General features: G+C 45.8%; 2 protein-coding genes across 4 annotated transcripts in view; one reads left to right on the top strand and one right to left on the bottom strand.

The window, feature by feature from the left end:
* Positions 1–3,519: 3,519 nt before the first annotated feature.
* LOC115109882 (serotonin N-acetyltransferase-like) lies at positions 3,520–4,682 on the top strand. The gene is made up of 3 exons (XM_029635129.2): positions 3,520–3,685; positions 4,047–4,201; positions 4,377–4,682. Exons 1-3 carry the CDS (start codon positions 3,520–3,522, stop codon positions 4,680–4,682), a joined length of 627 nt encoding a protein of 208 aa, XP_029490989.1.
* A 1,616-nt stretch (positions 4,683–6,298) lies between these two features.
* The window catches only part of LOC115110353 (inactive rhomboid protein 1), a 61,150-nt gene continuing 44,150 nt past the window's right edge, over positions 6,299–23,298 (bottom strand). For 2 of the 3 annotated variants that reach the window (XM_029635940.2, XM_029635941.2), the window contains 15 exons: positions 15,562–15,781; positions 15,101–15,307; positions 14,096–14,221; positions 13,652–13,821; positions 13,156–13,407; positions 12,922–13,033; positions 12,581–12,655; positions 12,239–12,400; positions 12,012–12,112; positions 11,808–11,871; positions 11,620–11,714; positions 11,203–11,278; positions 10,467–10,567; positions 7,717–7,870; positions 6,299–7,467 (listed from right to left, as the gene is read on the bottom strand). In XM_029635940.2, the coding sequence (XP_029491800.1) occupies positions 7,048–7,467; positions 7,717–7,870; positions 10,467–10,567; positions 11,203–11,278; positions 11,620–11,714; positions 11,808–11,871; positions 12,012–12,112; positions 12,239–12,400; positions 12,581–12,655; positions 12,922–13,033; positions 13,156–13,407; positions 13,652–13,821; positions 14,096–14,221; positions 15,101–15,307; positions 15,562–15,781 (2,335 nt within the window). In that variant the 3' untranslated portion in view covers positions 6,299–7,047. Of the gene's footprint in view, positions 7,468–7,716; positions 7,871–10,466; positions 10,568–11,202; positions 11,279–11,619; positions 11,715–11,807; positions 11,872–12,011; positions 12,401–12,580; positions 12,656–12,921; positions 13,034–13,155; positions 13,408–13,651; positions 13,822–14,095; positions 14,222–15,100; positions 15,308–15,561; positions 15,782–23,298 lie in introns of all 3 variants that reach the window. The other variant, XM_065010123.1, reaches the window with a different exon arrangement.

The following is a 23,298-nucleotide window of genomic DNA, read 5'->3' on the forward strand; positions in this document are numbered from 1 at the left end:
AATGATCACCATAAATAACTAGCATAGTGCTACATAAATGATCACCATAAATAACTAGCACAGTGCTACATAAATGATCACCATAAATAACTAGCACAGTGCTACATAAATGATCACCATAAATAACTAGCACAGTGCTACATAAATGATCACCATAAATAACTAGCACAGTGCTACATAAATGATCACCATAAATAACTAGCACAGTGCTACATAAATGATCACCATAAATAACTAGCATAGTGCTACATAAATGATCACCATAAATAACTAGCATAGTGCTACATAAATGATCACCATAAATAACTAGCACAGTGCTACATAAATGATCACCATAAATAACTAGCACAGTGCTACATAAATGATCACCATAAATAACTAGCACAGTGCTACATAAATGATCACCATAAATAACTAGCACAGTGCTACATGAATAATCACCATAAATAACTAGCATAGTGCTACATGAATTATCACCATAAATAACTAGCAGTGCTACATAAATTATCACCATAAATAACTAGCACAGTGCTACATAAATGATCACCATAAATAACTAGCATAGCGCTACATAAATGATCACCATAAATAACTAGCACAGTGCTACATAAATGATCACCATAAATAACTAGCACAGTGCTACATAAATGATCACCATAAATAACTAGCATAGTGCTACATAAATGATCACCATAAATAACTAGCACAGTGCTACATAAATGATCACCATAAATAACTAGCACAGTGCTACATAAATGATCACCATAAATAACTAGCATAGTGCTACATAAATGATCCCCATAAATAACTAGCACAGTGCTACATAAATGATCACCATAAATAACTAGCATAGTGCTATATAAATGATCACCATAAATAACTAGCACAGTGCTACATAAATGATCACCATAAATAACTAGCACAGTGCTACATAAATGATCACCATAAATAACTAGCATAGTGCTACATAAATGATCACCATAAATAACTAGCACAGTGCTACATAAATGATCACCATAAATAACTAGCATAATTCTATATAAATGATCACCATAAATAACTAGCACAGTGCTACATAAATGATCACCATAAATAACTAGCATAGTGATAAATAAATGATCACCATAAATAACTTGCATAGTGCTATATAAATGATCACCATAAATAACTAGCATAGTGCTACATAAATGATCACCATAAATAACTAGCATAGTGCTACATAAATGATCACCATAAATAACTAGCATAGTGCTACATAAATGATCACCATAAATAACTAGCACAGTGCTACATAAATGATCACCATAAATAACTAGCATAGTGCTACATAAATGATCACCATAAATAACTAGCACAGTGCTACATAAATAATCACCATAAATAACTAGCATAGTGCTACATGAATTATCACCATAAATAACTAGCAGTGCTACATAAATTATCACCATAAATAACTAGCACAGTGCTACATAAATGATCACCATAAATAACTAGCATAGCGCTACATAAATGATCACCATAAATAACTAGCACAGTGCTACATAAATGATCACCATAAATAACTAGCACAGTGCTACATAAATGATCACCATAAATAACTAGCATAGTGCTACATAAATGATCACCATAAATAACTAGCACAGTGCTACATAAATGATCACCATAAATAACTAGCATAGTGCTACATAAATGATCACCATAAATAACTAGCATAGTGCTACATAAATGATCACCATAAATAACTAGCACAGTGCTACATAAATTATCACCATAAATAACTAGCATAGCGCTACATAAATGATCACCATAAATAACTAGCACAGTGCTACATAAATGATCACCATAAATAACTAGCACAGTGCTACATAAATGATCACCATAAATAACTAGCATAGTGCTACATAAATGATCACCATAAATAACTAGCACAGTGCTACATAAATGATCACCATAAATAACTAGCATAGCGCTACATAAATGATCACCATAAATAACTAGCACAGTGCTACATAAATGATCACCATAAATAACTAGCACAGTGCTACATAAATGATCACCATAAATAACTAGCATAGTGCTACATAAATGACATCATCATATATGATCATACTACTTTATTTGATTACAGATCTGTTCATCTGTCTGGTGACATCAAGAGTAGTCGTTCTGTAACCTACTCATCCTACCCCGTTCCTCCAGGCCCAGTAGATATAAACAGGTTTACTCTCCTCCAGGCAGCCCAGCAAACAGGCTGCTTTCATTCTCATTAATTAGCAGCTGAGCTAAACCTCTAAGCCATGACATCAGCCTTACAGCAATCCACCCAAATCTCCCTCTCTCTTTCTCTCTGGGTTTGTTACAGTGAAAGCCCACATGTCCTTGGAACAACACACACATGCCTATCACGCCAGTAAGCCAGAAGCCACGCTACATCTCTTTCCATGGGGCCCTTGGGGGTGTCTCCAAAACACACCCCCAAGGGCCCCACGTGTCAACACAATGTGAGCTACAGTATATCGGCTACGTTTGCTACATGCACATACCCTGGACCAGATCCACGACATACAAGCGTGGGTATATTGTAGCACGAGGCCGGCACATGAGATCCGTCCAGAAAGGACGACGTGGGCGCCGACGTTAGCGTGCCAAAATGACATCATCGATGTGAGAGAAAAAACATTGGTGATCTTGTTCACACTTTGAGCTTTAACTTCTAAAGCTTTAATGGAGGCTTCAAAACTCTTTAAGCAGACGTTTCACTCATCATGTTTTAGTATATCATATAATGGTGATATAAGGAGCCCTTACATACAGTATGGTGCATTGAAGTGTGAACTTGGTGGATTTCTTTATGGATTGATTTAATAACAGTACAGTGAAAGGGAGAATATATTAAAAACTGGCCTTCAATTGAGTTTTGAGAAAACCCTGAACAAAATGAAGACTGAAGAGAATGAATGTATATAACATAATGTATATCACAGAGTTCAATGGTTTCCTTTAACCCAGACACTGCGCTGCATAAACATGCGTGTCACCAGATTTGGTGAATTTTCCACCTCACGTGCCCAGACAGTGATCCCCTCTTTGGAATGACCACTTTGACAGATCAGGGGATGGGCCAATAAGAGAGAGAGTGCATGAAAGAGGGGGATAATGAAAGAGAGAGATAGCAAGAGAAGGAGATCAGGGAGCTTGCAGTGGAGGTGTTGAGACAAAAGGACAGGTACTATTCTACTGGTGAGGAGAAAGACTAGTCAGTTGACAGAGAGAGACTGGCAGATAGAAAGCACAGAGCAAGATAACCTCAGATGTGTATTTAGTGTTGCATTCAAAGACTATTATCATCATCAAACCACTCTGGAACAAAAAAACGGTCAAGAGGAAACCAACATCTAACCAAGAAAATATCTCCAGTAGTCTCTACAACAGAAGACTGGAAAGAGAGCTGCTATACTTGTAAAGACAGTACAGAGACTGTTTCCTCGTTATTATTCACCAGCCCAGTAACTGACCATCATGACACATCAGGTCAGCCGCTCTCCATTCCTCAAGCCCTTCTACACCAGGACCCCGGTTGGTGGGGTCATTCCGCGAACCCAGAGACGCCACACGCTCCCCGCCAGCGAGTTCAGGAACCTGACCCCACAGGACGCCATCAGCGTGTTCGAGATCGAGAGAGAAGGTAAGAGTGTCTCCAGATTCTACTGGTTACTCAGAAAATGTTGATTGTATAGGATTAGTTGGATTAGAGATACTTTTGGGTTTTATGTTCAACAAAATGCACATTTATCTTATAATCTCTAACACATAATGACAATAGCTGTCAGTCTCCACAATATAAATAGCTCAGGTAACTAAACAATGCCATAACCACCAAATGTGTGTTTATCACAGATTTTTGTCCCAAAAAATGGATTGTGAATAACATCAATACACTGTGAAAAGAGAACAAGCAGCCTGTAATCCCTGGTTGGTTTGTTCATCTTCCAAGATGATTCATCTGCTCACTGACTGACCGTGTGTCTCGTCTCTCCTCCCACCAGCATTCGTCTCTGTGTCTGGTGAGTGTCCACTCACTCTTGACGAGGTGCTGAACTTCCTAAGTCAGTGTCCGGAGCTCTCCCTGGGCTGGTTTGAAGAGGGCCAGCTGGTGGCGTTCATCATCGGCTCAGGCTGGGGCAAAGAGAGACTGGAGCAGGTGAGACAGACACCACAATTTACAGTAGCTACCTCCATTGTATATTTGGAATTGTTTTGCCCCCAAAAAACAGATATTTGTTTTTCATAATCTAAAAGGTAACCATCAATAAAATACATGTTTTTTTTACTCTGATCATACCGGGTCATCATACCTTTCCCTTTCCCTACCCCAGGAGGCCATGACCCAGCATATCCCAGAAACCTCGGCAGTGCACATCCATGTGCTGTCTGTGCACCGCCACGCTCGCCAGCAGGGTAAAGGTTCCATCCTGCTGTGGCGCTACCTGCAGTACCTGCGATGTGTGCCAGGCCTCCGGAGGGCCCTGCTGGCCTGTGAGGAGTTCCTGGTTCCCTTCTACCAGAAGGCAGGCTTCAAGGAGAAGGGGCCTTCTGCCATCACCGTGCCCAACCTCACCTTCCAGGAGATGGAGTACCATATCGGTGGAGCGGCCTACGCACGGCGGAACAGCGGCTGCTAGTCACTGCCGGCCGTCACCACCCCGCTCATAATCACATCAACCCTAGCACTGGAACTCATCCACCATGTAAACATAGACTCTGGTCATCACAGTTGACCGTCCAGACCACACTATAGCAGACAGACAGATCCAAGCACCAACCTGGTCTCAGAGCATTTCATAATATTCTGTAAGTAAAATCGAGACACTCCATTTAGTATGATAGGTTACATTTGGTATGGTTACATAAGACAGATGGTTACTTAAGGAGGGTGGTTGGTCAGGATGAGTGGGCGTATAACACGAACATCTAGCAAAGGTTGCGAGTTCAAATCTCATCACGGACAACTTTACAACTTTTCACTACTTACTACTTTTTAGCTACGTTGCAACTACTTAGCATGTTATCCAAAACTTCCCCTAAGCCTAACCTTAACCCTTTTAGCAGACCTTTCATGTTTAGCTAACCTTTCACGTAACTTCAACCTTTACCCTTTTAGCTAATCTTCCCCTAAACCTAACCCTAACCTTAACCCTTTAACCTAACTCATAAACTTAACCCTAACCCTTAGGCTAGCTAATGTTAGCGAGCTTGCTAACATTAGGCACCTAGCTAGGATTTTCAACATTTCATACGTTTTGTATAATCCCAATATATTGTATGCTTTGCAAATTCTGAACATTTCCTACGAATTGTAATTTGTAACATATCATATATGAAATGGGTGACGGACGTCTACCAATCAACACATACCATACCAAACGTAACATATCATACTAAATGGATTGTCCCAGATTTACATACAGAATAATATGAAATGCTCTGAGATCAGGTTGCAACCACAGGTGCTCCATGAGAGAAGGCACTGCCCCATCAATCTCAGCTGCAGCACCGGCAGGCTCCGAGACACCATCTTTCAGTGCCTCACAGACAGCATCCCGACCCCCTGCGACATAGAGAGGGGACATGCACCACCACATGAAGGGGACAAGGATGGGTTTTCTTAGAAAACAGCAACAGAAAGCAAAAAAATGTCTGTTAGCGATAGAAGACAGAATCAGAATATGTTTGAGATGCAATGTCTAGTTTCAGCATATTTTGTGTATACGTCATTGAATTAACAAAGTTCTAATTTTTCAGTCCCAACATTCTTCATTTTTATTATGCTTAATTTTGAGAGTATTTAAATGAAATATTCCTTGCCACAAATCGTACTTTGTAGTACTATTCTTGTTTGAGGTCTTTATTATTACTAATACTACTATGGTTATTGAGATACTAATACTACTATTGTTATTGAGATACTGTTACTGAGATACTACTATTATTGACTATTATTGAGTTCTCTGAGTGTGATGTAAATACCATTTTATTTTTGTATTAGTCCTCTGGTGTGTTGAAATGTTAGGCTGTTGCTCACCTTTTCGTATTAACACTATGATGTACTAAGGCATTAAAGGGAAACAATGCCACTGATTTTATAGCTCCTCATACTCCCTTTAACATTGACATACATCACGAAGACAGTGGTGCCTTCAACAAAGCCGATGGTTAGCGAACGGTAACTAATGTTCATGTCTGAAAGTAAAGGGCAGCATCAGTCACCACAGAAAATCAGACAGACTTCACTGACGGATTTCTTTTCAAGTTTTTTTTTACTTGTTCTATTCAGTTACATATGAGTAGATAGGTAGCTAAAACACTACCTTGTTTCAATCAATCATTACTTCTTAAGAAGCAACAAACCAATAAAAAGGATAGCATTCGAGTGCTCAACGTATTGTAACAAAAATATGGCAGTAGTTGGTACATTTATCAGCAAGGCACCAAAGGTATTAATGTCTGATTTGTTTGTCCCTGGTTGTTTTGAGAGGTTGCCTGAATAATTACAAAACCTACTCCTGGATTGTGAGTGTTAAAAACATGAAAATAAAATAAAAAAAATAACAAATTGAAAAAATACAGAAATATTTCCTTCTGTCTATTGTACCAGTGATGACTCCTCCAAACTCTGCCTTATACGTGAAGAGAGAGAAATGTGGGAGGGGCTTAGATAAGGGGTTAGACCATACCCTTCTCTCATTGGTCAGTGGAGGAGAGAAAATGGTGTGTGTGGGGGGGGGGGTGAAAAGAATGTGATTAATGTCTCATGACGAGTGCAGTGGCATTCCTACTTATTCATACAGACAGACCGAGTAAAAAACACAAGCATATTGTCATCAAAGTTCAGTTCACAGAGCCAGAGGAGAGGGAACGCCACACAGGACCCTCCCCTCCTCTTTAGCCACACTATAGGGCAGAACAGAGACAAGGATTGATTGATAACACCTGCCAATCGATGCCTCTTGACCTGACGTCCCTCCTCCGGCGCTACCTTCCGTCTCCTCAGTGGAGGTGGGCGTTGAGGTCATACTTCTCACAGAACTTGTCTGTGAAGGGGATGCAGGTGAGCAGTTCACACCAGTCACACTTGATGGGGTAGACATAGAAAAGCACCACGAGGCCGGCGAACAGCCCCAAGAACACCACCAGGAAGACGATGATCTGCAGCCGTTTGCGGTACATGTCCATGCGTCCGAAGCTGATGTAGGGCAGGAAGGCGAAGGACAAGAAGAAGCCAGAGATGAAGCCAAAGATGTGGGCAAAGTTGTCGATCCAGGGCAGCAGGCCAAAGGCGAAGAGGAAAAGCACCACACACAGCAGCTTGATGAATGCCCGCCACGGCTGGGCCAGGATCTGCCAGCTCTGGAACAGCTCCACAAACAGGCAGGCCAGGATGCCAAACTGGGAGCCTGCCGGACCCACCTGACGGAGGGAGGGGGAGAGAGAGGGACCACTCAGGTCAACATAGAAATACTCAGCACCTAGAGTGGACACATTCTATTAGACACATTCTATGAGCTGCACAAAACAATGAAAAATCACCCCCAGTCTGAACCATACATCTTGTCTGTCTCATCTGACACTATTACCAGTCATGTGTTCTGAGCTGTCCAAATTGAACCCTACATATTGAGGTGTGCGTGTTAGTATGTGTTATGGGTTTATTGAGACCTCTGCTCTGTAGGGCAGGAAGATGGCGCTGGCTAGGTTTCCGGTGATGCCAGACAGGATGTATATGATGGAGATCCTTAGCCAGCCTGCCAGCTTCTCCAGGTCTCTCAGGATGGTCATCTGGAAGCACACTGACACCATGCAGTGAAGGATCCTACAGGGGGACAGAAAGACACGTTACACCATGATGTGAAGGATCCTACAGGGGGACAGAAAGACACGTTACACCACGCAGTGAAGGATCCTACAGGGGGACAGAAAGACACGTTACACCATGATGTGAAGGATCCTACAGGGGGACAGAAAGACACGTTACACCATGATGTGAAGGATCCTACAGGGGGATAGAAAGACACGTTACACCACGCAGTGAAGGATCCTACAGGGGGACAGAAAGACACGTTACACCATGATGTGAAGGATCCTACAGGGGGACAGAAAGACACGTTACACCACGCAGTGAAGGATCCTACAGGGGGACAGAAAGACACGTTACCCCATTATGTGAAGGATCCTACAGGGGGACAGAAAGACACGTTACCCCATTATGTGAAGGATCCTACAGGGGGACAGAAAGACACGTTACCCCATTATGTGAAGGATCCTACAGGGGGACAGAAAGACACGTTACACCATGCAGTGAAGGATCCTACAGGGGGACAGAAAGACACGTTACACCATGATGTGAAGGATCCTACAGGGGGACAGAAAGACACGTTACACCACGCAGTGAAGGATCCTACAGGGGGACAGAAAGACACGTTACACCATGATGTGAAGGATCCTACAGGGGGACAGAAAGACACGTTACACCACGCAGTGAAGGATCCTACAGGGGGACAGAAAGACACGTTACACCATGATGTGAAGGATCCTACAGGGGGACAGAAAGACACATTACACCATGATGTGAAGGATCCTACAGGGGGACAGAAAGACACATTACACCATGATGTGAAGGATCCTACAGTTGGACAGAAAGACACGTTACACCATGATGTGAAGGATCCTACAGGGGGACAGAAAGACACGTTACCCCATAATGTGAAGTATCGTACAGGGGGACAGAAAGACACGTTACCCCATGCAGTGAAGGATCCTACAGGGGGACAGAAAGACACGTTACCCCATTATGTGAAGGATCCTACAGGGGGACAGAAAGACACGTTACACCATGCAGTGAAGGATCCTACAGGGGGACAGAAAGACACGTTACACCATGATGTGAAGGATCCTACAGGGGGACAGAAAGACACGTTACACCACGCAGTGAAGGATCCTACAGGGGGACAGAAAGACACGTTACACCATGATGTGAAGGATCCTACAGGGGGACAGAAAGACACGTTACACCACGCAGTGAAGGATCCTACAGGGGGACAGAAAGACACGTTACACCATGATGTGAAGGATCCTACAGGGGGACAGAAAGACACATTACACCATGATGTGAAGGATCCTACAGGGGGACAGAAAGACACATTACACCATGATGTGAAGGATCCTACAGGGGGACAGAAAGACACGTTACACCATGATGTGAAGGATCCTACAGGGGGACAGAAAGACACGTTACCCCATAATGTGAAGTATCGTACAGGGGGACAGAAAGACACGTTACCCCATGCAGTGAAGGATCCTACAGGGGGACAGAAAGACACGTTACCCCATTATGTGAAGGATCCTACAGGGGGACAGAAAGACACGTTACCCCATTATGTGAAGGATCCTACAGGGGGACAGAAAGACACGTTACACCATGCAGTGAAGGATCCTACAGGGGGACAGAAAGACACGTTACACCATGATGTGAAGGATCCTACAGGGGGACAGAAAGACACGTTACACCACGCAGTGAAGGATCCTACAGGGGGACAGAAAGACACGTTACACCATGATGTGAAGGATCCTACAGGGGGACAGAAAGACACGTTACACCGCGCAGTGAAGGATCCTACAGGGGGACAGAAAGACACGTTACACCATGCAGTGAAGGATCCTACAGGGGGACAGAAAGACACGTTACACCATGCAGTGAAGGATCCTACAGGAGGACTGAAAGACACGCTACACCATTCAGTGAAGGATCCTACAGGAGGACTGAAAGACACGTTACACCATGAAGGATCCTACAGCGTGTATGTGTGTGAATGTAAGAGTATGTCCTCTGCATGTGATGAAGGGATCCAGCTAATCCAGCTGCTGTGAGAAGACACCTCCACAGCCAGCCAACCAGGGATCTCTAGTTTATCCAGCATCAATATGTCTCTGCTGTCTGTCTATCTCCTCAAGCCTAATGAGGGCTGCTGCCTGCAGAGGGGACACTTCCTTTAATTACCCGGAGGAGGAGAGGAGAGGAGAGACAGATAAGAGGCAGCAGAGAGATGAAAGAGGACTGCTACTCTGCTCCCTCCTCTTCCTCAGTGGTATGTTAGTGTGCACACTCAGCTCCTGCTACTAATAGGCTCATGACACCTGGAACCACTGACATTCTGACTGAAGAAGTCAAAGACAATAATGAGGCGCTTGAAGAAGGAGCTATTGGAGAACGTGTACATGAAACATAATGAACCAGTGAGAGGACACATAATTGGTCACCCAATGGAAGGAATCGTAGGCCACCCTTCTGCCTCATTATAATACAGCTGCTCCAGGGATGTCTAACAGCACAGTACCGGTCGAATGTATTAAATGCTGCTAGGATGGACAGAGGATTTGTGATGAAATGGCAGAGGCAGGCAGCCACTTACCCAGCGTGCAGGAAGAGAGAGAGCCACAGTCTGTAGAACTGGTCTGGGATCTCTGGGTTGAGGAAAGGCAGCAGGCCACACACATCATCCATGCAGTGAACCTGGGGGAGGAGGTAGAATACATCACCTACAGGACACCATCTCTCTCTTTGTCTCTGTTGGCACACACGCACACACGCGCGCACACACACACACACACACACGCACACGCGAAACCACACACACAATAGCATAACTGATGCCCACTGAATTTACGATAACTTTTGTTTTTACTGTCAAGCTATTCTAAGATGAGGATGTCACTGCAAGTACTAGTAGTAGAGGATGCATTTTCATTTGACACATATTGTGGAATGAATACATCATATTGATAATGAAGAACCTCATGCGTGAATATATTTACTTGTGGCCTGGATATTCTGTAGCTCAGAGCAGAGGGGATTACAGTGAGGACAGTTTGCATACTCAGTAGGGTATTGTGTGGCACCCTGTATGGTGATTAAACACTATCCACTCTGACAGCTTAGATCTTCTTCTGCTCCTCAACGGCTGCCTCCGACTCAGCCTGTCTCATTATCCTAGTTGGAACGGGGTCGGGGGTTATGGTCTGGGTTATGTCTTTGTAGGACAGGGGCTATCGTATCCATCATACTAGCTAGCCACTGAAGATGACTTGGCAATATCCTAACGCAACGTAATAGTCCGATATTCATGGAGTAGAGCGATGCTTACTTACTTGGGAGCAGAGAGTAGCCTCCTCGTGGAAGTAGCCCTTCATGAAGTCACAATACTCCCTGGAAGTGATCTCACACCTGAGGAACGGGAGAACCACAGCATGACCTCGTGACCACACACTCCCTTGACTCCTCCCCTTCATGTGCACTGATAGGTCATGAACATGACACATGGTGACCACTACACTGCTTACATATTGCTGCTTTACCAGATCAGTGAAAATGAAGGCAAGAGGGGAGAGGAAGTCCATATAGATTATTGAGATGCAGCCTTGTTGAAACATCCATCTACCAACTACATGTACCACAGACACAGGCAAATCAACACCACAGTGTCAATAGTAAATAGACTCTGAATGTGTGTGTTGTGTCTGGCGTGAATGCTTGCATGTTCGGTTTTGTATGTAGGCTCTCCTCACCTCCCTTTTGTGCCGATGCAGCAGGGCCGGCCTGTGATGGTGCAGTCTATGTGAGGCAGGTTGGTGTGGTTCCCTGTGTTGTACCTGGTGCAAACCTAAAAACACAGCCAGAGGAAACAGTGAGTGATTGACAGGTCCTCTGACCTCTCACCCTCTCATCATGACCAATGGGGTTCCACAATACTCACTGGCCACTTGGTGATGTCATCAGGCCATTCATGCGGTGCCACCGATGCTGGCTCTAGACAAATCCTGTTGTGGGGTGAAAAATATGAATGAAATATTAGTATGGATACACAGTTCAGTCAGTGGTCCCAATAAACACACAGTGTAACTACAGTAGCATGAGGGGTGTGACGGCGTACTGCCGAATGTCAGAGTGGTTCTCTCACCGGGGGTCCTGATGGCACACTGAGCCGTACTGCCTGTCTCTGCCCTCCAGCTGAGGGGTGCTGGGATGACCAGGCCACTTCACCCACACGGCCAGAGTACTCTGAGACAAAACAAAGATGGAAAGGTAAAAATATTGACCCCTGAATAGATCTCTCGTGGAGGTAGAGTACAAAAGAGTGAGGTGGAGAGAGTGAGTGAGAGAGACGGAGAGGGATTCACGACTCACCGAACACTCCTCCTCTGAGGTCTGTAGACAGCCGGAGCGGTCGTTGCGTACACAGCAGGCAGAGTCTCTCTCTATGTCTCTCTTGTCCCGGATCAGGTCGTGCACCTGCTGGTCCTGACGCATGCAGGGAGAGTACTTGGCCCCCAGGTGGATCAGAGCCTCCTAACGAGGGAGACAGATGGCATGCAGACAGTGAGGAATAGACACATAGAACACCATCCCTTTATCAGGCCTAGTTAAAGCGCTCAAATAAGAACTTTCCAAACGGAAAAGATAGGACATATCTGGTCATGGAACAGAATGTTTGAATGAACAAAAGGGGAGCAATGTGAATGTGCTTACTGAACTGGGCCCGACCCAGAAGTTCTCTTGTTGTACAAACTTGACATTTTCATATACACCTTTGTTCCTTAGAACCTGGGGAGGGAAACATTTCATATTTCAAGTTGATCCTGGAAGGATGGAATAGAAGGTCATAACGACTGTAAGGCCATTGTAAAGCTGTAATGATTCGTTCAGAGGACTCTTGAATATTGTTTTGGATTATTTGATTAATATTTTACTGCACGGTTAGGAGCTAGTAACACAAGCATTTCACTGCACCCGCAATAACGCCTGCTAAACTGTGTACGCGACAAATAAACTTTGATTTGATTTGACCAGGGAAGTGAGGTGGTACTCACAGAATCAACCGTCTCGTGCTGGGAGAAGCCCACGGGGGCGATGCCATAGATGCAGACAGCCAGGATGGTGATCAGCAGGTGGACAACAGTGATCCAGTACGTAAAGAAAGGCCTAATGGAAACAACAATGTCCATATTAGAAAACAACGGTTTTAAACAGAAGTGCTCTACTCTACACCAATGGTCTCATGTGTTAAACACGCTGAGCCTCAGCATGGTCTTAGAGACCATTACCTATGGTCATCCATGTCCTCTATCTGCCTCTTCACATAGCTGTCGATGCGCTTGCGGTAGGTGCGGTTGGTGAGCTTCCCCACCATGCCCAGCCCGTAGGGCCTCTTCTCCCGAGCGAACAGCTTCTTGACGGGCACAACGATGCGCTGACCCCGTCGCTGTCCGTTCACACTCACCACCTCCTGCCGCAAGGGCACCTTGGGCGGTCCTGGGGTTCCCTCTTTGGCCTTACGCCACCCTCGCTCCAGAGGCCTGGGAGGGGAGGGGAGACAGAGAGGAGGAGGGGTAAAGTCTGTTTAAAGAGGAACCCACCACAGAACCACCCTTGGAGAGCGTGTGGGTTCTCTTTAAACCAAACACTGTGTCATCACAACTGAATGGTTCACTGAGATGCTCTGGTAGTGTATTGGATATTGGCAACAGGAAACCAAAAGATACTGTAGTCATTTCAGATGTTTCTGTGGACTTGTTGTCATGATGGGTGTGCCTGACTCACAGCATGAGATGGCTCCTCTCCAGTTCACTCTTGTCCAGAGCGCTGCCGGTCAGCTCCGTCTCGTCCAGTTTACTCCCCTCCTCCTGCACCACATCCATCATAGCCGCCTCCGACGGAGACTCAAACACCTCGTCAGCGTATGTGGACAACTCTTCCTGCATCAGACAGTCCTGGGGGAGGGATTGGGAGGGGGTAGGCCAGGTCTGAGAACAGTAGTGGGTGGGAACTAGGCACAGGAGATTTTCCTGGTCAGCTCACACATGGTTTAGGAAAAACTCCTGGCCGTAATGAAAACACACACTAACTGGTCGGCCAATCACAGGCATTTACTCTATCCCTGGCTGCAACTCTGTTAGAGACCACCAGGGGGTGCTGTATGTTCTCTTTTAGATGGAGGCTTGAGATGAGTTTCTAACTACAGAGTAGATGAGGACATGTCCTTACTCTGGCGAAGAAGGATGTGTCCAGCTCATCAGGTAAGTCCACCACGTCCTCCTCCATGAAGCTGGCAGGGGTGAAGCTGCGTCTCTGCATCCGCCGCAGGGTGGCGTTTTCCCGCAGGGAGCGCCCCTGAAATGCACACACACACACATAACAACAAAACACACACTATAAGCTGTCACCTAGCACAGCAGGCTGTAGTGTTTTGTCTAGTGCCATACAGCAAACAAACGGTGCAGACACACAAACACAAACACACACACACACACACTAACATTGAGTTGAGTGTCTTTTTGCATGTCAGAATTGTTGGAGACAGTACCTCATAATTATAACACATGCATAGTAGGCATATCAGAGCTTAATTACCCATGTTTGTTCATTCTTCCATGTCACTCTTGCACTTCCAAAACGGTAAGCTCTTTCATAACAGTAGTCCTAAATACAGCACTGCTGCTCTTGAACATGCAACACAGCACATAGTGGTCTCCCTCAACACTGAATGACACAACACAGCACATAGTGGTCTCCCTCAACACTGAATGACACAACACAGCACATAGTGGTCTCCCTCAACACTGAATGACACAACACAGCACATAGTGGTCTCTCTCAACACTGAATGACACAACACAACATAGCACATAGTGGTCTCCCTCAACACTGAATGACACAACACAACACAGCACATAGTGGTCTCCCTCAACACTGAATGACACAACACAACACAGAGATAATGTCTCCTTTAGAAAATAAATGTATCCGCCCTGATGGAACTCAGTGTTGTTCTAGAACACCGGAGGCTGACTGATTCCACACAACTGATCAGGCCATGCTGTTTCACTGAGGGTACCTTATCGATTAAGGGAAGAGTTTGGTCATAGTGGTACTGGGTGGGTATGGTTTGGATCTGTGTGTACAGTACAGTAGAGGGCTTTAGCAGCTGACAGTCTCTAAAATAAAGAATCACTTCCTTCAATAGAATGTCTCGTCACACAGCAAGCTCACCTTAACCAGAGCTGCTGCTGCCCTGAAGCTCATCTTGGCGACAGACTCCCTCTTGCGTCGTCGCGGCAGCCGGTTGAGGCCTGAGCGGGAGGAGGTGAAGGAGCAGAGGGAGGCAGCGCCGGGGGTGACGGGGGTCTGGGGCACGCTGTAACCGTCCACCTCCTCCACCATACGGAACGCACGCCCCCTCGCCAATGGGTCCACGATCTGAAGATGACAGACACAGAGCGGTTAAGAACAGGCTATCTAGGACTGAGTTTATATTGTGAAACTGGATTATGTTCGAATAATCAACCAAGAATCTAATCGAAAAAAAACTACTGTGGAAAACCACAGGAAATGAAAGATAAACATTGATACATCCTAAAATATGTTATCAAGATCCACAATGAAACCCTCACTGAGGTACAAAAGTACTATAGGCATAATGACCCAATATATAGATAACAGAGGTATCATACCTTCTGCATGCCAAAGGCGTGTGATGAGGAGGGTACGTAGAGGGGCGGGGGCGTCTCGGTGCTGGTCAGAGAGATGTTGTCCTGACTGGACAGGTCCATCTCCCGGATCACCTGGGGCTTCAGACGGCCATAGCGCATGCTGCAATGACGCAGACTCTTCCTCTGCCATTTCTGGGTGGCATCGCCGTCCTTACTGACCCCGAACCAGTCCGCTGTGCCCCTGACACCACAAACACCAGCCACTCAGTCCGCGGGAAGCACACATCTCATCTCACAAACTCCAACCTTTCCACAGAACTCTCTCTGATCACCTAGTTCCGCAGTACTTCTCTTGTAGAGGGAGTCTGCTAACTCCAGCTATCTAGCACAGAGTGCATCAGTTATTAGCCTGAGAGATATAGAGCTGTCATTAGATGTCCCTCCTCAAAGCTCTATTTGGAAGACTGGGTGGGCAAACATGCAATGAACTGATAACACCACACTTCCCAAGAATGGAAAAAATGACTAATTGTTCTTGACTGCACTAGTAATAGGCCATCAACCAGAGAGAGGGAATAAGCCCAGACGTGTTCCAGTCCAGGCACACACACACACACACACACACACACACACACACACACACACACACACACACACACACACACACACACACACACACACACACACACACCACACACACACACACACACACACACCACATACACCGTCTCTCTCATGGGTCTGGTGTATATGTATTACTTTGTCTGCCTTTGCAGCATTACAGCACAGTAATAAAGTCATAAACATTTGAATAAATGTAAAGACTGAACACTCTCCACTCTCAAAGCATGCTGGAAGCATTCTGTTGCTGGAAACGAGAATGATATACTGTTCTCCCGGGAATAGACCCAGATTCTTCTGATAATTCGTAGGCGATCGAATAAACCCCTACTTCTGTATTTTTGTAAATAATATCTGGTTTACGATATCTAAGGAAGTCTCAAGGTTTTGCTCGCCTGAGGTAGAGTATCTCATGATAAGCTGTAGACCACACTATCTACCTAGAGAGTTTTCATCTGTATTTTTCATAGCTGTCTACATACCACCACAGACTGATGCTGGCACTAAGACCGCACTCAATGAGCTGCATTCCGCCATAAGCAAATGGGAAAACGCTCACCCAGAGGTGGTGCTCTTTGCAGCCGGGGACTTTAATGCAGGTTGCAGCATGTTAAATGTGCAACCAGAGGAAGCACCAGTGACTCGATCAATAAAAAGGTGGTCAGATGACAGGACTGTTTTGCTAGCACAGACTGGAATATGTTCTGGGATTCCTCCAATGGCATTGAGAGTACACCACATCAGTCATTGGCTTCATCAATAAGTGCATTGATGACGTCATCCCCACAGCGACTGTACGTACATACCCCAACAAGAAGCCATGGATTACAGGCAACATCCGCACTGAGCTAAAGGCTAAAGCTGCTGTTTTCAAGGAGTGGGACTCTAACCCGGAAGCTTATAAGAAATCCCGCTATGCCCTCCGACGAACCATCAAAGTGTCAATACAGGACTAAGATCGAATCGTACTACACCGGCCCTGACACTCATCGGATGTGGCAGGGCTAGCAAACCATTACAGACTACTAAGGGAAGCACAGCCGAGAGCTGCCCAGTGACACAAGCCTATCAGACTAGCTAAACTACCTCTATGCTCGCTTCGAGGCAAATAACACTGAAACATGCATGAGAGCACCAGCTGTTCCGGAAGACTGTGTGATCACGCACTCCGAAGCCGATGTGAGTAAGAACTTAACACAGGTCAACATTCACACGGCCAGACGGATTACCAGGACGTGTACTGCGAGCATGCACTGACCAACTGGCAAGTGTCTTCACTGATATTTTCAACCTCTCCCTGTCTGAGTCTGTAATACCAACATGTTTTAAGCAGACCACCCTAGTCCCTGTGCCCAAGAACACTAAGGTAACCTGCCTAACTGACTACCGACCTGTAGCACTCACATCTGTAGCCATGAAGTGCCATGAAAGGCTGGTCATGGCTCACATCAACACTATTATCCCAGAAACCATAGACCCACTCCAATTTGCATACCGCCTCAACAGATCCACAGATGATGCAATCGCTATTGCACTCCACACTGCCCTTTCCCACCTGGACAAAAGGAACACCTGTGTGAGAATGCTATTCATTGACTACAGCTCAGCGTTCAACACCATAGTGCCCTCAAAGCTCATCAATAAGCTAAGGACCCTGGGACTAAACACCTCCCTCTGCAACTGGATCCTGGACTTCCTGACGGGCCGCCCCCAGGTGGTAAGGGTAGGTAACAACACATCCGCCACGCTGATCCTCAACACAGGAGCCCCTCAGGGGTGCGTGCTCAGTCCCCTCCTGTACTCCCTGTTCACTCATGACTGCACGGCCAGGCATGACTCCAACACCATCATTAAGTTTGCCGATGACACAACAGTGATAGGCCTGATCACCGACCAAGACGAGACAGCCTATAGGGAGGAGGTCAGAGACCTGGCCGTGTGGTGCCAGGACAACAACCTCTCCCTCAACGTGATCAACACAAAGGAGATGATTGTGGACTACGGGAAAAAGAGGACCGAGCATGCCCCTATTCTCATCGACGGAGCTGTTGTGGAGCAGGTTGAGAGCTTCAAGTTCCTTGGTGTCCACATCACCAACAAACTAACATGGTCCAAGCACACCAGGACAGTCACGAAGAGGGCAAAACAAAACGTATTCCCCCTCAGGAGACTGAAAAGATTTGGCATGGGTCAAAGATCTTCAGATCCTCAAAAGGTTTTACAGCTGCAACATTGAGAGCATCCTGACCGGTTGCAGTACTGCCTGGTTTGGCAACTACTCGGCCTCTGACCGCAAGGCACAACAGAGGATAGTGCGTACGGCCCAGTACATCACTGGGGCCAAGCTTCCTGCCATCCAGGACCTCTATACCAGGTGGTGTCAGAGGAAGGCCCTATTGTCGAAGACTCCAGCCACCCTAGTCCAATTTGCATACCGCCTCAACAGATCCACAGATGATGCAATCGCTATTGCACTCCACACTGCCCTTTCCCACCTGGACAAAAGGAACACCTGTGTGAGAATGCTATTCAGTGCTTCTACACCTGCATTGCTTGCTGTTTGGGGTTTTAGGCTGGGTTTCTGTACAGCACTTTGAGATATCAGCTGATGTACGAAGGGCTATATACATAAATTGATTTGATTTGATTTAGTCATAGATTGTTCTCTCTTCTACCGCACGGCAAGCGGTACCGGAGTGCCAAGTCTAGGTCCAAGAGGCTTCTAAACAGCTTCTACCCCCAAGCCATAAGACTCCTGAACATCTAATCAAATGGCCACCCAGACTATTTGCATTGCCCCCCACCCCCTCTTTTACACCACTGCTATTCTCTGTTATCATCTATGCATAGGCACTTTAATAACTCTACCTACATGTACATATTACCTCAACTAACCGGTGCCCCCGCACATTGACTCTGTACTGGTACCCCCCTGTATATAGTCTCACTATTGTGATTTTACTGCTGCTCTTTAATTACTTGTTACTTTGATTTCTTATTTCATATTTAGATTTTTTTTTAACTGCATTGTTGGTTAGGGGCTCGTAAGTAAGCATTTCACTGTAAGGTCTACTACACCTGGTGTATTCAGCATTTCACTGTAAGGTCTACTACACCTGGTGTATTCAGCATTTCACTGTAAGGTCTACTACACCTGGTGTATTCAGCATTTCACTGTAAGGTCTACTACACCTGGTGTATTCAGCATTTCACTGTAAGGTCTACTACACCTGGTGTATTCAGCATTTCACTGTAAGGTCTACTACACCTGGTGTATTCAGCATTTCACTGTAAGGTCTACTACACCTGGTGTATTCAGCATTTCACTGTAAGGTCTACTACACCTGGTGTATTCAGCATTTCACTGTAAGGTCTACTACACCTGTTGTATTCAGCATTTCACTGTAAGGTCTACTACACCTGGTGTATTCAGCATTTCACTGTAAGGTCTACTACACCTGGTGTATTCAGCATTTCACTGTAAGGTCTACTACACCTGGTGTATTCAGCATTTCACTGTAACTACACCTGGTATTCAGCATTTCACTGTAAGGTCTACTACACTGGTGTATTCAGCATTTCACTGTAAGGTCTACTACACCTGGTGTATTCAGCATTTCACTGTAAGGTCTACTTGGTGTATTCACATTTCACTGTAAGGTCTACTACACCTGGTGTATTCAGCATTTCACTGTAAGGTCTACTACACCTGGTGTATTCAGCATTTCACTGTAAGGTCTACTACACCTGGTGTATTCAGCATTTCACTGTAAGGTCTACTACACCTGGTGTATTCAGCATTTCACTGTAAGGTCTACTACACCTGGTGTATTCAGCATTTCACTGTAAGGTCTACTACACCTGTTGTATTCAGCATTTCACTGTAAGGTCTACTACACCTGGTGTATTCAGCATTTCACTGTAAGGTCTACTACACCTGGTGTATTCAGCATTTCACTGTAAGGTCTACTACACCTGTTGTATTCAGCATTTCACTGTAAGGTCTATTTGAATTCACATTTCACTGTAAGGTCTACTACACCTGGTGTATTCAGCATTTCACTGTAAGGTCTACTACACCTGGTGTATTCAGCATTTCACTGTAAGGTCTACTACACCTGGTGTATTCAGCATTTCACTGTAAGGTCTACTACACCTGGTGTATTCAGCATTTCACTGTAAGGTCTACTACACCTGTTGTATTCAGCATTTCACTGTAAGGTCTACTACACCTGGTGTATTCAGCATTTCACTGTAAGGTCTACTACACCTGGTGTATTCAGCATTTCACTGTAAGGTCTACTACACCTGGTGTATTCAGCATTTCACTGTAAGGTCTACTACACCTGGTGTATTCAGCATTTCACTGTAAGGTCTACTACACCTGGTGTATTCAGCATTTCACTGTAAGGTCTACTACACCTGGTGTATTCAGCATTTCACTGTAAGGTCTACTACACCTGTTGTATTCGGCATTTCACTGTATCTACTACACCTGTTGTATTCGGCATTTCACTGTAAGGTCTACTACACCTGTGTATTCAGCATTTCACTGTAAGGTCTACTACACCTGTTGTATTCGGCATTTCACTGTAAGGTCTACTACACCTGTTGTATTCGGCATTTCACTGTAAGGTCTACTACACCTGTTGTATTCGGCATTTCACTGTAAGGTCTACTACACCTGGTGTATTCAGCATTTCACTGTAAGGTCTACTACACCTGTTGTATTCGGCATTTCACTGTAAGGTCTACTACACCTGTTGTATTCGGCATTTCACTGTAAGGTCTACTACACCTGTTGTATTCGGCATTTCACTGTAAGGTCTACTACACCTGTTGTATTCAGCATTTCACTGTAAGGTCTACTACACCTGTTGTATTCGGCATTTCACTGTAAGGTCTACTACACCTGGTGTATTCAGCATTTCACTGTAAGGTCTACTACACCTGTTGTATTCGGCATTTCACTGTAAGGTCTACTACACCTGTTGTATTCAGAATTTCACTGTAAGGTCTACTACACCTGGTGTATTCAGCATTTCACTGTAAGGTCTACTACACCTGTTGTATTCGGCATTTCACTGTAAGGTCTACTACACCTGTTGTATTCAGCACATGTGACTTATACAATTTGTTTTGACAAGCTAACAATCGATGTAAGTCATGTTTTTTAAAAGGAGATTTGGCCATTTAAGTAACATCAAACCTACAATGGAGTTGTCCCTCTGTAGAAGACATATGGTGAGCAATATGTTTGGAACATCGAAACGCAATAAAATCACAGTATCAAATAGCAATACATATATACTCGTGAGAATCATGATATTATTGTATCATGAGGTCCCTGGGAATTCCAAGCCCTACTCCCTAGCAACAGTAACTATAGCCCACTAAACTCCTACTGTACCTGTTGCATGTAAAGGATTATTCTGGGTAATATGGACAGATCATTTGAAATACTGTGTCCTGTGTTCCCCTGGGTTGTGGATAGATGTACTATCTCTATCAGTCTGTTAGTGACATGATTGAATTTCTGGCATTCCAGACCAGCTGCCCTGTCCTCCAGGTCGTGGCGTGTCATCAGTCTGTCAGTCTGCCATCCGTGACCTCTGAGGCTATAAATAGACCTCTGCCTGATGGAACATCTGGAGCGACTCTCTCCTTCTCCCTCTGGCTCTCTAGCTCTCTCTACCTCTCCGCGTCACTCGCTCTCTACCTCTGCCCCCCTCTCTAGCCCTCTACCTCTGCCCCCCTCTCTCGCTTTCTACCTCTGCCTCGCTCTACCTTGGTCTCTCTCTCTCTCTTTTTAGTGGCATGGGAAACATGTTTATCAAATTAGATGTGTTTTCAAATTCTTTGTGGGTCTGTGTAATGTGAGGGAAATATGTGTCTCTAATATGGTCATACATTTGGCAGGAGGTTAGGAAGTGCAGCTCACTTTCCACCTCATTTTGTGGGCAGTGTGCACATAGCCTGTCTTCTCTTAAGATCCAGGTCTGCCTTTGGCGGCCTTTCTCAATAGCAAGCTCTCTCTCTCTCTCTCTCTCTCTCTCTCTCGGCCTCTCTCTCTCTCTGGCCCTCTCTCTCTCTGCCTCTCTCTCTCTGCCTCTCTCTCTCTCGGCCTCTCTCTCTCTCTGCCTCTCTCTCTCTCTGCCTCTCTCTCTCTCTGCCTCTCTCTCTCTCTCTCTCTGCCCCTCTCTCTCTGCCCCTCTCTCTCTCTGCCTCTCTCTGCCTCTCTCTCTCTCTGCCTCTCTCTCTCTCTCTGCCCCTCTCTCTCTCTGCCTCTCTCTCTCTCTGCCTCTCTCTCTCTCTGCCTCTCTCTCTCCCCTCTCTCTCTCTGCCTCTCTCTCTCTGCCTCTCTCTCTCTCTCTCTGCCTCTCTCTCTCTCTGCCTCTCTCTCTCTCTGGCCTCTCTCTCTCTCTGCCTCTCTCTCTCTCTGCCTCTCTCTCTCTCGGCCTCTCTCTCTCTCTGCCCCTCTCTCTCTCTCTGCCTCTCTCTCTCTCGGCCTCTCTCTCTCTCTCCCCTCTCTCTCTCTCTGCCTCTCTCTCTCTCTGCCTCTCTCTCTCTCGGCCTCTCTCTCTCTCTGCCCCTCTCTCTCTCTGCCTCTCTCTCTCTCGGCCTCTCTCTCTCTCTGCCCCTCTCTCTCTCTGCCTCTCTCTCTCTCTGCCTCTCTCTCTCTCTGCCTCTCTCTCTCTCTCTCTGCCCCTCTCTCTCTCTGCCTCTCTCTCTCTCTGCCTCTCTCTCTCTCTCTCTCTCTCTCTCTCTCTCTGCCCCTCTCTCTCTCTGCCCCTCTCTCTCTCTGCCTCTCTCTCTCTCTGCCTCTCTCTCTCTCTGCCCCCTCTCTCTCTGCCTCTCTCTCTGCCTCTCTCTCTCTCTCGGCCTCTCTCTCTCTCTCTGCCCCTCTCTCTCTCTGCCTCTCTCTCTCTCTGCCTCTCTCTCTCTCTGCCCCTCTCTCTCTCTGCCCCTCTCTCTCTCTGCCCCTCTCTCTCTCTGCCTCTCTGCTCTTTCTCTCTCGGCCTCTCTCTCTCTCGGCCTCTCTCTCTCTCGGCCTCTCTCTCTCTCTGCCCCTCTCTCTCTCTCTGCCTCTCTCTCTCTCGGCCTCTCTCTCTCTCTGCCCCTCTCTCTCTCTCTCTG

The sequence above is a fragment of the Oncorhynchus nerka genome, linkage group LG26 (genome assembly GCF_034236695.1).
Source record: "Oncorhynchus nerka isolate Pitt River linkage group LG26, Oner_Uvic_2.0, whole genome shotgun sequence".
NCBI lineage: Eukaryota > Metazoa > Chordata > Actinopteri > Salmoniformes > Salmonidae > Oncorhynchus > Oncorhynchus nerka.

Coding starts and splice junctions, on each gene's coding strand:
- LOC115109882 (XM_029635129.2), top strand. CDS start 3,520: ATGACACATCAGGTCAGCCGCTCTCCATTCCTCAAGCCCTTCTACACC. Junction 3,686..4,046: donor GTTCGAGATCGAGAGAGAAG/GTAAGAGTGTCT, acceptor TCCTCCCACCAG/CATTCGTCTCTGTGTCTGGT. Junction 4,202..4,376: donor GCAAAGAGAGACTGGAGCAG/GTGAGACAGACA, acceptor TCCCTACCCCAG/GAGGCCATGACCCAGCATAT.